At 35.2% G+C, this 16,818-nt stretch overlaps 1 protein-coding gene across 1 annotated transcript in view; it reads right to left on the bottom strand.

Moving 5' to 3' along the window:
- Nucleotides 1–16,818, bottom strand: part of LRP1B (LDL receptor related protein 1B) — a 1,871,701-nt gene that overhangs the window by 686,535 nt on the left and 1,168,348 nt on the right. Inside the window, exons 28-29 of the mRNA XM_027765590.1 lie at nt 5,577–5,774; nt 3,952–4,156 (exon numbers count right to left, since the gene is read on the bottom strand). Coding sequence (XP_027621391.1) covers nt 3,952–4,156; nt 5,577–5,774 — 403 coding nt within the window. The remainder of the gene's footprint in view (nt 1–3,951; nt 4,157–5,576; nt 5,775–16,818) is intronic.

Raw genomic sequence — 16,818 nt, 5'->3', positions numbered from 1 at the left:
TATATTAATACCAAGAGCTGTAAAGGATTTCATAGACTTGGAAACAACTGTTTTCATGATCAAAAAGCTTCCGATTTGGTAGGACATACTTAGTATTTACATAAATCATATTTCCAAAAAGTTATCCAGGGGATTTCTTCTAAAACACAAAAATGTAAAAGAAGTTTAAATGTCTTTAGACTGCCTATAAATGTTGATTCACAGCTTTCTTATATGCGTTATGAATAATTTGAGAAATGAGAGAAAATTTCATGTTTCTATTTTACATAACACTAAGACAATATCTAAGTTTAAATAATATTATATTTTAGATTAGCTCAGGGGCACAATGGTGAGATGCTGTTCAAGAGAAGCTGGATCCCTCATCATTATAGAGTTCAGAGTTCAAGTCCCTACCCGGGTCAACCTGAAACATGCAGGACATCTGTACAAGTGTCTAACATCCAAAGGGCTAGAGGGTTGTAGGAGGAGACTGCAACATGACCAGACCTGTGGAGGGTGCTTACCTCTCTCTCTCTCTCTCTGTTTTGTGTACACACATTCTTTCAATCATAAATAAATAGAAAACATTTTTTTCTTTCTCTTCTCTCTTTTTTTTTTCTTCTTTTTTTTTTTTTTTGAGAGGATTTTGCTATAGGGCACATGCACTCACTAGAGAGACAGAGAGAAACAGAGAGAGACAGCAAGCGAAAAATCACTCCCCAGGGGGGATGGCCATGCTGCAATCCGTTCTCTTCCATTCTCCTCTCCGGATCTTGGGCTCGCATGTACACGCACCTAGTATGAGTTTAAGCCACCTGCTCTGGGACTCGAACCACGGTAGACTACATGGGAGTCCAGTGACATAGCCATTACACCAACTGCTGATCCCAAGAAAACATTTTTAAAATTACATTTCACAGTGGGTTTTCTTGTACTTAGTTTGGCTTTGCTGTTCAGAATGTGTGTGTGTGTGTGTGTGTGTGTGTGTGTGTGCGTGTGTGTGTAAGCATATTTATGTGTGCTTATTATTACTGTTAGCCTAGCTTATAAAAAGTGCAGCGTTTAACACAACCTCATTACTTTTCACCAAAACATTAAAAAAACTTGAAAATATTTTATCTTCATTAAATATTAAAATGTAATTAGCATGACTATGCTTTAGGATATTTATGTTAAATTCATCTTAATTGTATCAATCAACCATTAAAAAAAGTTTTATCAATAAAAATCTTACCAAATCATCACTCCCAAACCTGTCAATCTTCCAATTAATTTTCAGAGTTGAATGAATTAGTACCTTCCTTGAATTCTGGTCATTTATGCCAGAAACAATTTTATAAGTGTTATTTCTTCTTCCTAGTTGTTATTATTTCATTAACACTGTAACGATCTTAATTAGCCTCAAATTTCACGATAGCGGTTAGAGATGGGAGACATCCATTCTCCCCAACGTGGTGTTGGGTTTTCCATGCGTCTAGGCTAGCCTTCTGTACTGATTTTCTCTTAGACGATATTTTGGTTTTGGATATCCCTTTGTATCACTGAAATAGTGCTTGTCGCTTTGCTTAAGTGGTATCTGTTTGTTTTGTGTTCTTGGTTTCTATTTCTCCTCTCAAACTAGATATTCCCCAAACTGTCTATCCTAGACATTGTAGCAAAAGCTATGAAAAATGAAGTATCAACCTCTAGTTCTCTGCCCTGTATGGTCAGACCATTTTCAAAACTTACACCTAATTTGTTGTTTGCTTTTCTATGCGGTTTGTAATTTGAGAACCATCCACATTTTTTTCTATCATATAGTATACGTGCTAAGACCACAATTTCCTCCCAAATATCACTTTTCTCTTATACAGAAAGGTTCTCATGCGGATAAAATGTTGGTACAAGTAAATAGGTCTGATAGTTGAAAACTTCACACCAGTAGTTGTTACACTAAGCAGAAAATCCTTGTTGATAATGAGCTAGCACCTTTGCGGGGACGTGTAGATCAGCAGTCGACTTGTATTTCAGGATTAGAGTTTGGAAAATAAGGGCATTTATCATTAAATGTAGTTGGTCTTTTCATGGCAAATTGCTATTACAGGAGGCACTGAGTGAAACAGGCAAAATGCCGACAGTAAACACTCTCCCAACTAAGCGGAACAGCTATCACTCCGCTCCTTACTACCAGAGCTCACCGGTTTTCGAAAGAAGCCAGAGAGGGAACCAGCAGTTAGCGTAATGGCTATATCGCTGGACTCCCACGTAGCCGACCACGGTTCGTGTCCCGGACCCGGTGGCTTAAAACTCACGCTGGGCGCGTGTGCATGCCCAAGATCCCGAGAGGAGAATGGAGGAGAAGGGATTGTGGCGTGACCATCCCCCCGGGGGGGTGATTTCTTGCTTTCTGTCTCTATGTCTCTCTGTCTGTCTGGTGAGCGCACGCGCCCTACAGTGAAAATCTCTCCAAAAAAAAAAAGAAGCCAGAGATACATGGTTTTATGTAAAACTTAAGTGTTTTACATTTTGGCAACTAATTCAAATACATTTAAAATACTGTGGAAAGTAAAGCAACCTTATCTATCAGGATTGTCAACTTGAGACCCTTGCTCTATACAGGCTGTTTCACCCCCACTAATGCCCACGTCTGAACCGAGGGAGAGGACAACAAACTTTCCAACCTGCTAATTTCTGAGCCTTGGGCACAGACCATAGCAAAAGCCAGAGTGTGGTCGGGAAGCTAACCTCTACACCAAGCTAGTTGTTTCTGGTATCTCATTAAACTCCCTCTTGGCTCACTCTCTTCTCATTGGTGCTCCCTGGATTTTTTATTACTTAAAGATACAGAAGCCCCTCAACCCCCCCTTTCTACTACTTTTTTTAAGCTAACAGACTAAGCCAATTGACAATGACTTGGGATTTAGAAAATAATTATCATGGAAAATAATAACAGGGATAGAAAAGCATTCTCACTTATCAATTGCATACTGTGATATATAAAAAATCACCTCAAAAACAACCTAATGAGGAAGATGTTATTATTCATGATTTAAAGAAGAAAAAACTGAACTCTATGGGAAGATAATGCATTTGATTTTCCCAGAGAATAAGGCACTGGCCAGAAACTGGAACCCATATTTCTTTTTCTTTCTTTCTTTTTTTTTTTTCGCTATAGGGTGTGTGCGCTCGCCAGACAGACAGAGAGAGACAGAGAGACAGAAAGCGAGAAATCATCCCCCAGGGGGAATGGTCACACAGCAATCCCTTCTCCTCCATTCTCCTCTCGGGATCTTGGGCAAGTACGCACACACGCCCGGCATGAGTTTTAAGCCACTGGGTCCAGGATGCAAACCGCGGTCGACTACGTGGAGTCCAGCAACATAGTCATTACACTAACTGCTGGTTCCCGGGACCCATATTTCTTGACGTGAAATCCAATCTCTTTCTTCTCCTTCACAAAGGAAAACTTAAAGAAACAATTTGAGTGATCACCTGAGTTATTCAAGATCTAACATTGTTTTCAAGAATAATGTACTTTGTCTTTCAAACTTCCCAATAGTCAGCATCTCTCCATTGGACTCCTCCAAACTTATTTTTTAAATCTTTTAAACTGACTCCAAGAACATACAAAATAAATAAAGAGTGAGGAGGTTAACATCTGTGGCTACTTAGAACAAAGAGTGATCCTGTAGTTTACAACCACTAGAAACAATTACAGCCATTTCTCTGCAAGGCAAAAAGAAATTCATTGAATTACTATAATTTGAAAAAGAGTTTCAGTAGCTTTCAATAGGGCCCAATGCCCATACTTAAGAAAGATATTTCCCATAATCAAACTTTACCAAGCTGGTAATACACATAAACACACACACACACTTATATATGTATAAAACACTTTCACTCTTAATTTATGAGAAAATTGAATTCAATATTAAACTGAAAGATTATTTTGTATGTAAAAGTGAATCCATCAAAGATAAGCTTCCTTACCCGTATCTTGGGTCCAAAGCAATGGCCCTGGGGTGCTCCATTGCTCCTGCTATGAGTGTAGTTCTTAAGGAACCATCTAGTTTGGCCACTTCGATTTGGTCGAGATTGCTGTCTATCCAGTATATGTTCCCTGCTATCCAGTCAACTGTCAGGCCTTCCGGGGTGGCCAGACCGTGCTCCACAACCACTTCAATTGCACTAACACCTACAAAAGAAGAGACAACAGCACACACACCTATATAAGAAATCTGTTCAGTAGAACAGGAAAACTATTTGTAATCAGCAATAATGAGTTGACATTATTTAAACTTTCAGAGTAATAGCGCAAACGTGTCACATGCCATAGAGGGAACTAAGAAATATCAAATTTAGAATTTTTAATCTTCCCCACTAGAAATCTTTCATCCAAAATACTAGTATTCCAGTACTAGTGAAATGGAATTTTTAAACCAACTAATAACACTGAGATCGAAAAATAAAGTTATTTTTTGTTTCTGACTTTAGGCAAAAAAAGGGATTTTGAAAATAATAATAATACATTGGTTAATATCAGTGCAATTCCATTCAAATGTTGGTCTTCCTGGGTAGAATAGTCAAGAAAAAGTTTGCCTGAGGCAACATGTGGTAAAGCTAATCAGCACACACTCTTTTTTCTCCTTTTTGAGGCATGACAAATCACATAGGTATAACTGTATTTAACTTTAACAAAGATAAGGCCAAATTACACTTTCTCTGTCCCTGGGTCATAAGAGTTTAAGTATATACAACAAGAATGGAAATAAGCGAAAGAAGCATTAGTATGCTCTTAGAAAAAAAAAAAAATTACTAATGCCCACCAATACTCTTTATCTACCACTTAATTTTTTTCACAATTTAAAAAGTTGAATAACTCATCATAATTTATGACACTGCTAGCAGTTTTTGTTAGTGCTCTTAACTGTATTTTCAAAATAGTTAATCAATTAATCCCTTGGATACAGATCCATCATTTTTAAATCAATATTTATAATAAGATTCAGGGCACAAATCCACACATCATAATTATACTATGTGCTACCATTTTTCAAAATCACAAAGGTGATTTAGAGAAGAATTAACAATTTAGAAATACATTATCCTTAGAATACCACATAGATGCAACATTTTCAAGACAAATATTACATACATTTATCTCAAAGCCTTGGTACTTAAGAAAGGCCTTATTTAAACAGAAGAAAGAAGTCAAATTATGAAAAAGGTATTTCACTCAGTTAATAGTCTTTTTAACTAGTCTTTATACTTTCTGAATTTCACTGAAAGATTATAACAAATTAAATATGTTATTTTAACTTATAAAACAATGACTACTCATATATAGAAGCCAGTCTTTTTATCTTGTACATAAATACATTCACTATAAATCTATGGAGAAGTCCTCAGTTGAAAATGGTATGAATAGCATGGCCCCTTTCCATTCCCCCAAATATATTCACACATTTGCTCAATATCCCTGGTTTAATATAAGAGAGGATGTATGCAGAACCAAAGGTCAAAGATTAAGCAAAATTCCTTCTGATTACAACATATTTTTTGAAAATTTCAGTAAAAAATAACCTAAACATTAAGCAAAAATGTAATATATGTACCTCCACTTTCAGAGAGCTTGCCCCGGTATATTCTGTCTTCGACTACATCTGTCCAATACAGTAAACTTTGATTGAAGTGAAAATCAAGTGCTATTGTGTTTCTCAGTCCAGGAACAAGTAGGCTATAGTCTCTTTTATGAAGATCAATCCTTCTGATCTCATGACGAATTGAAAAGATGATGAATGCTTCAAAAGGATCTGAAATTAAATTTATTTGAACAGGCTAATGAAAATATTTATATACTTGGTAAGTGGAATAATACACTTGAGATTAAAATCAATTTATGTGAGAGCATAATTTATTATTTAATTCTCTGTCATTAAAGAATGCAATTTCTTTTCATGTAAAATTTAAAAGAGACTTCAAAAGCAGATGTCTGTGTATTCCTTTGTTTGTTTGTTATAGGGTACATGTGCTTATCAGAGATGAGCAGGAGAAGAGAGAGAAAATGAGAGATCACCCCCTTTGGAGAGAGGACGCACCACAATCCCTTCTCCTCCATTCTACTGTTAGGATTTGGGGCACACACACATACACACACAGACACCCAGTGTGCTTTTCAACCCACTGGGTCTGGGGCTTGAACCACATAGTCAGACAAGTGGGATCCTGCTGCCTTAACCACCACACCACTGGCTTGCCTGTGTATTCTTAGAATAAAATATTAATGTGTTTTTATTCCTTAGATTTGTATGCACTGGATTCTTATTAAATAATTTTTTTAATTGTGAGAAAAGTCATAGGTAAAAAATAGTGATAAGAAAATAAATCTGGTTGTAATTGACAGAAACTCAATTCAAATTAAGTTAAATACATGCAGTTAAGTCCATTAGTTTACATATTTAAAGCATAAGAAATAAGTAGGGGTTCTGTAAGGAGGAACCAGTCTTATGATAATTGGAGCTATGGATTTGAATATCCTTAGGGTATAATATGTTCCCAGGTCTCTTCTGCTTCATTTTTCGTGACTTTCTTCCCTTCCACTGCAATACTACAGACTTATTTCAGGCTATAGAGAAAAGTAATAGAAAGACAAAGTGGGAGATTTTCTGTTCACTGGAGTTTCAATTGACAATCCTGAAATTCAGAAACATTACTAAAGGAATTGCTAAGATTTGGTTAAAACTAGCTCTGCCACATGTAGCTTGTCATGCCTACTACAGATCCACAAGGAGAAAGAACTAAAAAAAGAGGATTTCTACAAAGAGAGCAGTTGAGTTTAGCATTAGGAAATGTTCCCTACAAGAAGGAGGATGGTGGTTTTTCAACTCCAAGCCAAACATGACTACGGAATTCCCTACTAGTTTTTCAGCTTGGATTAGACCTGAGTGGGAAGAAAGAGAGAGAAGCTTTGAAAACATAGATGAGAGTAACATGTTTTTTGTTTTATAAATTTTTGTACTAAAAAATAGAGTGTTTTGGGGCCGACAGTTGGCAGGGAGGTTAAGGCACTGGTCTCCCACATGGCCAGTCATGGTCCCAGTCTCAATCTGGCAGCTCACTTGTTTGCTTTCTCTCTCTCTCTCTCTCTCTCTCTGGTGAATGTCTGTGCCCTAGAGCAAATTAAAATAATAATAATAAATAAACATTTTATAAAAGAATGTTTCAATATCTGAAAATTACTAAAATTATTTTTTCAAAATGTATGAAGTCCTGTCCTACAGTCTGTGGGACATGCTGTTTTGAGCTAGGGATCAATTGTATTTGATGACAATTAAAGGTATGAACAAAATAAAATCTGTGTAATTGTTTACAAAATATGAATATCAAATTCCAGAGCCCACTCAAAGGAATGACCAAGAGAGATACTGTGTAGCAGATAAGGCTGCAATGATGACGAAGACGGCTCTTTCTGAGCATGTGCTGAAGCTGGTGACACTTTAGCTTTGAAGAGCTTCCCTATCCCTCAGTTTATAATTTGCCCATGTTAGAGGCATAAATTATAGGGGCAGCAGCTTTTTACCAAAGAGGTGTATATTTGGTACCTGTTAAAGGACATGTTTTTAAAAGACCAACTAATGATGTGGTACTTTCCCCTTAATTACACTAGAAGAAAAATAGAATTTAAATTTATAAAAGGAGAGAAAGGTATGTAAGTTTCACTTTCATGGACACTGGAAAACTGGGAGACATCTGTTACCCAAACACCACAGTGTTAAAGGAAGTGCTGATGAAAATGCTGACAATATAAAAAAGTTCTTCAAAAGGAAGCCTGCTGCTGTAGGTATAAAAAAATGCTGGCAGAGCACAATTCTCAAAAGAAGTGGCATACCCTGAGAGGCAAACCACACAATCACTTGTCTATCAGATGGGATAGAAGTATCAGCATGGTCTCTGGGCCTTCTCAGAGCAAACCACACCGTAAAGAGCAGGGAACACGTTCTGAATTAACATATAAAACCATGAAATATATTAAGAGACATAAGCCAGACTTAAAAAGCTATATACTATAAAATTCTATTTCTAGGACATTCTGGAAAAGACAAAACAATAGAGACAGAAAACAGATCAGTGAATGCCAGTAGCAAGGAGTTGAGGGGAGAGCTTGACTATGAAGGGAAATTTTTGGTGTGGTCCTACTCCTCTCTACTTTAATTGTAGTAGTGGTTACATGACTATCAATTCTCAGAAAAGTATACTAAAAAGAATACATTTTTTTCTCTTAAAAACTAATACTGAATTATGCCTTAATTAAAAATTTAAAAAGAAAACATGGACAAAAACTTTTTAAAAGAAAAACGAAATAATCAAGTACAGATATACCTTGCTTTGTTACATTTTCTTTTATTGCATTTTACAGATATTTGGCTTTTAATGATGGAAGGTTCATAGAGGCATTGCACTGAACAAGTTTATAGGCCCCATTTTTTCTGATGGCATGTGCTCAGTTCAAGTCTCTGTGCCACATTTTGGTAATTTGTCAGAACTTTAAACTTTTAGCTTATGATTATATCCATTATGGTGATCAATGACGTCTGATGTTACTGTTATAATTGTTTTAGTGAACAAGAAACTGCACCCATCAAAGATGGCAAATATGTTGTTAAATGTGTGTGTGTGTGCTGAGTGCTCCACTGAGTAGCCATTTTCTCATCTCACTCTCTCTCCTCTGGACTCCCTATTCCCTGAGCAGAACAACGTTAAAATTAGAGAGATTGGACTAGCTGGTGGTGCAGTGGTAACAGTGCTACACTATGCTTGATTCACAGGAGGTCTCTGGTTCCCATCCCAGGACCTCCCTCTGTATACTAGGGATCTGTGCCTTGCCCATAATCCAGGCTGGCTGAAGCTGGAGGTGGATTATAGCTTGAAAAATCTGTCCCTGAATGTCTCTCACATGAAAAAGATCAACTTTTTAAAGAAATCAGGCTATCATTGGCTTCTAAGTCTTTAACTGAAAAGAAGAGTTGAATGTCTCTCACTTTAAATCAAGTCCTAAAGATGATTGAGCATAGTGAAGACGTCATGTTGAAAGTGGAGACAGGCCAAAATTTAGGCTTCTTCTACAAGTTACTAAGTTGTGAACACAAGGGAAAAGTTCTTGAAGAAAATTAAAAATGTTACTCCAATGAACATGTGAATGATAAGACAATAGAATAACCATATTGCTGATATGGACAAAGTTTTAGTGGTCTGGAAGATCAAACCAGCCAGAATGTTCTCTTAAGTCAAAACCTAATCCAGAGCAAGGCACCCTCTTCAATTCTGTGAAGGCTGAGAAAGGTAGGAAAGCTGCATAAAAAACATCTGGAGCTAAAGGGTAAGTTCATGAGTTGGAAGGCAAAATGTCATCTCTCTAACATCAAAGTTCAAGGTGAAGCAGCATGTGCTGATGTAGAAGCTGCCACAAATTATCCAGAAGCTCTAGGTAAGATCACTGATGAAGGTGGTTATGCTAAGCAACAGATTTCTAATGTAGAAAAAATGCTTGAAGCAGGTGCCATCTAGGACTTTTTCAGTTAAGGAAAAGAAGCCAATCTCTAGCTTCAAAGCTACAAAGGACAAGCTGACTGTCTTATCATCAGGGGCTAATGCTGCTGGTGACTTCATCCTTAGTGAGGGAGGCAGGTTGAAAGCCAAGGTTGGCCAAAATCAAGACCTCCTATATCAGTTGGGCAAATTGTGAATGCAAAGGAAAAGTTCTCGAAGGAAATAAGCCAATGCTTACTTATTATTCGGATAATCCTAGGTTCCTTAAGAATTATGCTCAATCTGCTCTGCCTCTGCTCTGTATGGAATAACAAAGCCTTGACGAGAGCACACCTGTTTATGGCATAGTTTACTGAATATATTGAGTCCACCATTGTGACCTTCAAGGAACAAAAAGAAATGGAAGATATACAAATGGCCAACAGGCACTTGAAAAGATGCACAATAGCCTGAGTCACCAAGAGCTGCAAATCAAAAGCAAAATGTGATACCACTTCATACCCACTGAGATGACTACACTCAAAAAGATAAATGATAGCAACTTACAGCAAAGATGCAGAGAAATCAGAACTTTCATACACTAGTTGCAAGATTTTTAAATAATGCAGCCAGTTTAGAAAAGAGTTTAATTATTCCTCAAGTGTTAACTATTCAGTTACCAAATGACCCAGCATTTCTAATCCTAGTTGTATACCTGAAGGATTAAAATTGCATGTCTACACAGAAATGTCTTTATAAATACCCACAGTAGCATTATTTATTATGACAAAAAAAATAGAAACAATCTATATGCCCAGAAATTGATGAAGAAATAAAATGTCTATATCTATAAAATAGATACAGTATTCATCAAGAAAAAGAAATGAATGCTAAAATAAATGAAAATATAATGCCAAGTGACAGAAGCCTGTAATAATAGTATATATATTATATAATTCCAGTTATATGAAATGCCCAAGACAGACAAACTGTGGAGACAGAAAACAGACTGGTGATTGTCAGTACCTGGGGTAGATAATGATGGGGAATGAGTTCTAATAGGCATGGTGTTTGTTTAGGGTGTGATTAGGTTTTCTAAAATTAGATGGTAGTAATGGCACTGAATTGAGCATTTTAAAAGGGTGAATTTTATGGTAGGTGAATTATACCTCAATTTACCTGTTAAAATATATATAGTAATGAGTGTGAAACTTCCAAAAAGTAAAGGACTATGGAAATACTACTTTTACTTCACTGTTAACAGTCTAGGTTCATATTGGCTCTTGTGATTTTTACCTCATTTAGATTAATCTATATAGCTGTGGTCAGCTCTGAAAATTTTTCCACCTATGTGAAGAAAGAAAGTTCAGTCTGCCAATTTAGAACTTTGTTTACTGTGTTTATACTACTTAAATAAGAAAGAATTCATTATTTAAAAAATTAACAAAATATTTCAACTCAAGGTTTCAGAAAATAAACTCAAGTTATCTAAAAGGTATTAGGAAAATTAAATAGCTACAAAAATGATAAAATAGTGTGAAAGAGATTATTAATAAAACTCAAAGTCATTGTGTGAAAGAGGAATAAAATATAGATAGACCTATAGCAGGACCCATGTATTACATATATAGAGAGAACAAATAAAGAATGGAAAAAATAATGATGAATACACAAAGAAAAAACAAGAGAATAAAGTAAGCATCTTAATAATGTATGTAAAATAAGTTATTTTGTTACTGATACTGGCTAAAAAGAAATAGAAAATCCAAAGAGGTCTAAAATCATTACAAATATTGATTACACGGTAACATTTTACCCTCCCATTCAAGGTGATAAAAAGAAAACCCGTAGGACTCAGAATGATTTGGCAGGTACAACTCAAACTTTTGTCCATAGACTGATTCAAGCACATGAAGTATTACTAGTTAATAAGAAAACAGAAAAAAAAATCAGAGTATTAAGAAAATGTTATAGCAATTAAAAAGCAGGACTATACTTATTATATTGGGCAACTATTAACAAAAATTTTGATACAGTAAAAACAAGCATTTACAGAGTGCTTTCTATATACAATTATTCTTAAAATTTATAAATCCTGATTTATGCAGCTTTCACAAAGCCCCATGAGGTGGATGATATTATCATCCCTATTTTGCACAGGAAGAAACAGAGTTGCAGAGAAATTATGTAACTAACATGCCAGAGTCACATAGCTAATAAGTGGAGAAGAAAGAATGTTATCCCTTGTGTTACCTATCATGAGCAATGATTTACACTACTCTTGATGGAAGTGCATCTATGTCTACAACCATTTTGATCACATGTTTGGCTACAATAGAGTTGAACAAGTGCAGCCGATAATGCACATATGTTGAATATGTGGTTCAACTTGTGCACATTGTCATAAGTAGGCTTCATAAGATCATTCACTGTAACAGGAATCCCCATACCCCAGGCCACAGACCAGTATAAACTCATGGCTTGTTAGGAATTAGGCTGCACAGCAGGAAGTGAGAGGCAGGCAAGCAAGTGAAACTTCATCTATATTTATTAACACTATCTATCACTTGCAGTACTGCCTGAGCTCCAACTCTTGTCAGATCATCAACGGCATTAGATCCTCATAAGAGCATAAACCTTATTCTGAGCCACACATGTGAGAGATCTAGGTTGCACACTCCTTATAAGAATCTAATGCCTGAAGATCTGAGGTAGAGCTGCTACAATGATGCTAGCACTGAGGAATAGCTGAAAGTACTGCATTATGGTGAATTGTCTAATTATTTCATTATACATTACAATGTAATAATAATAGAAAAGTATACAATAAATGTAATGCAGTTGAAAAATCCTAAAACCATATCCCCACCTCTTTCCCCAGTCTGTGAAAAAATTCTCTTCAACAAAACTGGTTCCTAGTGTCAAAAAGATTGGGGACCATTGCACTACAACATAGTTTGTATGCTCTGGAAGCAACCTCAAAAAACATCAAGAGGATAATATTGACAAAACTATTTGTACAGTAGAATGTTATCTAATAGTTGAAGAAGCAGCAGAACTACAGAAAATACTACAAATAAATCTCAACATTGTATTTGTGAATAAAAAAATTAAAAATCTAGTTTCAAATGTGTACATAGTGTGTATGGCTTGCATAAATTTAAAAACTTAAGAACACCAATTATAATGATAAGATACTTCAATTTCACAAAAGTGGATATTTCTAGGGCCAGAGAAATACATACACAGAAAGCTTCAAAGATTCCTAATGTTTCAGTACTTTAGAAAATGTTTTAAATTGTGAATGACAAATTCTAAATACATAGAGTCATCGGAAAAGTCATGACACATTTTCCATGTTTTTGTATGCAAAAATGCATGATGACTTTCCTGGCAATCCAATATATATACTATCTTTAATTTTGGCAGAGAGTGTGTGTGCTCACTAGAGAGAGAAAAGGGAGGACATGGATAAATCATTCCAGTGAGGGATGGTCATGCTGCAATGCCCTCTCCATTCTGTGCATTCTCCTTCTCCTCCATTCCGTGGGTATTTTAGGCAAACATACACACATGCCTAAAGTGCTTCTTAAGGCCTCATGTCTGGGACTTGAACCATGGGGTGGGCTATGTGGGATCTGGCTGCCTTAACACCAGGCCATGGAGCCAGTTTCTAAATATTTATTTAAAACACTGGCTATGAATACACTATTCTCCACAATTTTCAAACAGGTTTGAAATATTTTATGACAAAATGAAGTGATTGAAAACACATCTTGCTTTCTTTAAAAAATGATTTGTACCTTAATTATTCCCTTAAAACATAATACAATTTTTCAAGTTCCTGCCTTTTCTATAGTCATTGTAGTTTAAAAAAAATACTTGTTTGGTAAATATTTATGTGATTATGCTTGACTAAAACAAAATAGTATAGCAAAGATCAAAAATCAAAGTGAAAATTTTCAAATTTCTTCATATTTTTCCATGTTTTTGTATGCAAAAATGCATGATGACTTTCCTGGCAATCCAATATATATACTATCTTTAATTTTGGCAGAGAGTGTGTGTGCTCACTAGAGAGAGAAAAGGGAGGACATGGATAAATCATTCCAGTGAGGGATGGTCATGCTGCAATGCCCTCTCCATTCTGTGCATTCTCCTTCTCCTCCATTCCGTGGGTATTTTAGGCAAACATACACACATGCCTAAAGTGCTTCTTAAGGCCTCATGTCTGGGACTTGAACCATGGGGTGGGCTATGTGGGATCTGGCTGCCTTAACACCAGGCCATGGAGCCAGTTTCTAAATATTTATTTAAAACACTGGCTATGAATACACTATTCTCCACAATTTTCAAACAGGTTTGAAATATTTTATGACAAAATGAAGTGATTGAAAACACATCTTGCTTTCTTTAAAAAATGATTTGTACCTTAATTATTCCCTTAAAACATAATACAATTTTTCAAGTTCCTGCCTTTTCTATAGTCATTGTAGTTTAAAAAAAATACTTGTTTGGTAAATATTTATGTGATTATGCTTGACTAAAACAAAATAGTATAGCAAAGATCAAAAATCAAAGTGAAAATTTTCAAATTTCTTCATATTTGAATTCTGAGACTAGATAACTTCTCCAAGTACTTCTACCTTTAATATTTATGTTGAGTTATTAAATTATTATTTCCCCTTTAAAAAAGTAAAATTGCAATGAATAATCCAACATGTTATTTCATAAACTAGCAGGAAATAATGAAGACTGAATTTTAAAATCCAAACTTATAATGATTTTCACTTTAATCAAAAGAAACCCTGTATAAAACACTTAGAGATAAAACCCGATGAAGAACGTTCTAGTTTGTTTCAATTTTAATGTAGCTATATTAATTTCTTTTGGAGCAAACTTGATTGGGAATGAACACCAGTAAAATGAAGTTGCCATCTATGCTTACAGTCTTCCAACAGTTCTGGCAGTATCTTAGTTCCTGTCTTACAAATGACTGAAGAGAACAACTCAAACAAGCTCATGATGTTCTTAACAGAGAAGTGGCTTGAAATTGTTCTGCTTTAGTATATTATACGCTATGATTTAGGTATAAAACAAAGATAACTACAGCTTACATGTTTTATAGTGAGGAAATTTTATGTTTATATCTAGTGTGTCTTAAATTACTTTTTAAAAGTACTCAGAAGACTGCAGTTTTCTACCTACAATTCTACCTACATTTCTTTCCATTAATTTTTCCTTTAGTCCTATGACATGTTCACAGTGTCTTTCATAAGACAGAATATGAAAGTAGTAGATGACTTGTGGTTCCATAGGGTCCTTTCACAGTAAATTGTTATTATGAACATACGACAAGCAATTCTATATGAATAGCTCCTGATTCTTTACCATATGTGTATCATCAAACCAAAAGTGATATTACAATTCCAATGTTTTCTCTCCTACTATTTCAAAGATTTTACTGTCTTTTCTATTCTTACATTTAAGAATTCATTTGAATTTCTCTGCCCTGTCATCAGATACATTTACTTTACACAGTAGAAACGCATGAAGTGGTTGATGGTATGTCGTTTCTCGGGCTCAATACCTATTATTACCTCCGTTTCTCCATTCCTCCAGCTATAGCACATGCCGAAAATGAATGATAGTTTAACATTACTGAAGTATTATATACATGATGGCAGAGGGAATAGAATCTATGGAATAAAGGCCCAGCTGGACTTTCAAGTATTATTCAAACCTATGAGTTTATAAGATTATGTCATTGGCTATCCATCAATTTTTCTTAAGAGCCATATTTTTGTTTCTCTCCCTAAATTAGTTTCCTCAAATTTTCTGCATATTTTTTCTCAGTAGCTCTGCTTCATACTTCGGATTTTTTCTTTTAAATTCACCTCTGCTTTCCATTAACAAGTGACAGAAATTGGAGTCTGAGGTGTAGGTGCATGTGTGAGAGAATGCACAGAATCGTCAATGGAAACAGGGAGCAAAACTAATCTCACATTTCCAGGACATAGTCCAATGTCCTTTAACAGATTATATTTAAGAACTATGTTGACAACATAGATGAATGAATTCTATAAGAATCAGAAAATTAATACTTATCCCAGTAAACATTAAATATAAAAGAGATAAACATTACTATGAAAGGAAGAATCAAGTAAGGAAATGAAGAAAAGAAAGGAGTATGTGGGGGCCAGCAGGTGGCATGGTGGCTGAGGTGCTGGACTCCCACATGGCCGACTACAATTCAAGTCCTGGGGCTGGTGGTTTGCTTTCTCACTTTCTCTTTCTCCCTCTTTCTCTCATCAAGTGAAATAGTAATAATAATAAATAAAACTAAATAAATAATATTTTAATAAAAGAAAGAAAGGAGTATGTGAAGGAAGCATTAAAATGAAGCTCACCTTGAACAAAATTAATAGATGAGTGACTAAACAGAGACAATATTTGAAATATTTAAAGTTTAGAACATATAGTTAATTCCTACCAGTGAATAGAGAATTGCAGTAACATTAATAGCTCAAAGAAAATTAAGGACACAAAAAGCATATGGAAAAATGCTCAAATACATGAGTAATAATAAAAGCACAAACAAAGCAATGATATATCACTTTACTCCTATATAAGGGAGAAACTAAAAATTTGGAATAATGTTGAGAGCTGCTAAGGAGCCGAAAACTTAGGAAGTGAACTATCGGGAAAGACGTAGACTATGCAACATGACTTGTTCCAGTTAGTCACAGTAAGCATAAGCACATTAAGTGAAATAATAATATTGGTCCTAAAGACATTTTCATGCAGATTTATGAGAATAAAGATAAATATATGCCTATATAAGTGTTATTTGTGCAGAGAATTAGGGAAAATGTGAGGATACTTGCCTGGTAAAATGGATAAGCCAAGAAGATAGGCACAGGCCATGTGATACTACGTAGAGGTTAGAAGTTCCAGATTAGTTGTACACAATGCAGGTCATTAAAACACAGTGTTGACTTAAAAAGACACCAAGGACAGACCGTAAAACATATGACAATACCATTTAAAATACATTTATAGTGTAAACATTCATAAAACAACAATATATATTTTACAAAAAATACATGAACTACATTAAAATGTTTCCTCTGGAGATAGAAATGAGGAAGAGAAATGGGCCTTGGGAAAAGTTTTAAAGAAAGAAAGATATGGGGAAAGAATAGAACAGGAAGGATCTTACATAGACCAATGACAATAACGAGGAGTGGAATTAACCCATAAAGCATAATTTCTAGAAGATAAAGAAGGGATGAAATATATCCGAGACAATAAATCTGAGTAATTGAAGAA

The sequence above is a fragment of the Tupaia chinensis genome, unplaced genomic scaffold (genome assembly GCF_000334495.1).
Source record: "Tupaia chinensis unplaced genomic scaffold, TupChi_1.0 Scaffold138757_1, whole genome shotgun sequence".
Classification (NCBI taxonomy): Eukaryota; Metazoa; Chordata; class Mammalia; order Scandentia; family Tupaiidae; genus Tupaia; species Tupaia belangeri.
The sequence above is the reverse complement of the archived record's forward strand: the minus strand, read 5'-3'. Positions and strand labels throughout refer to the sequence as shown.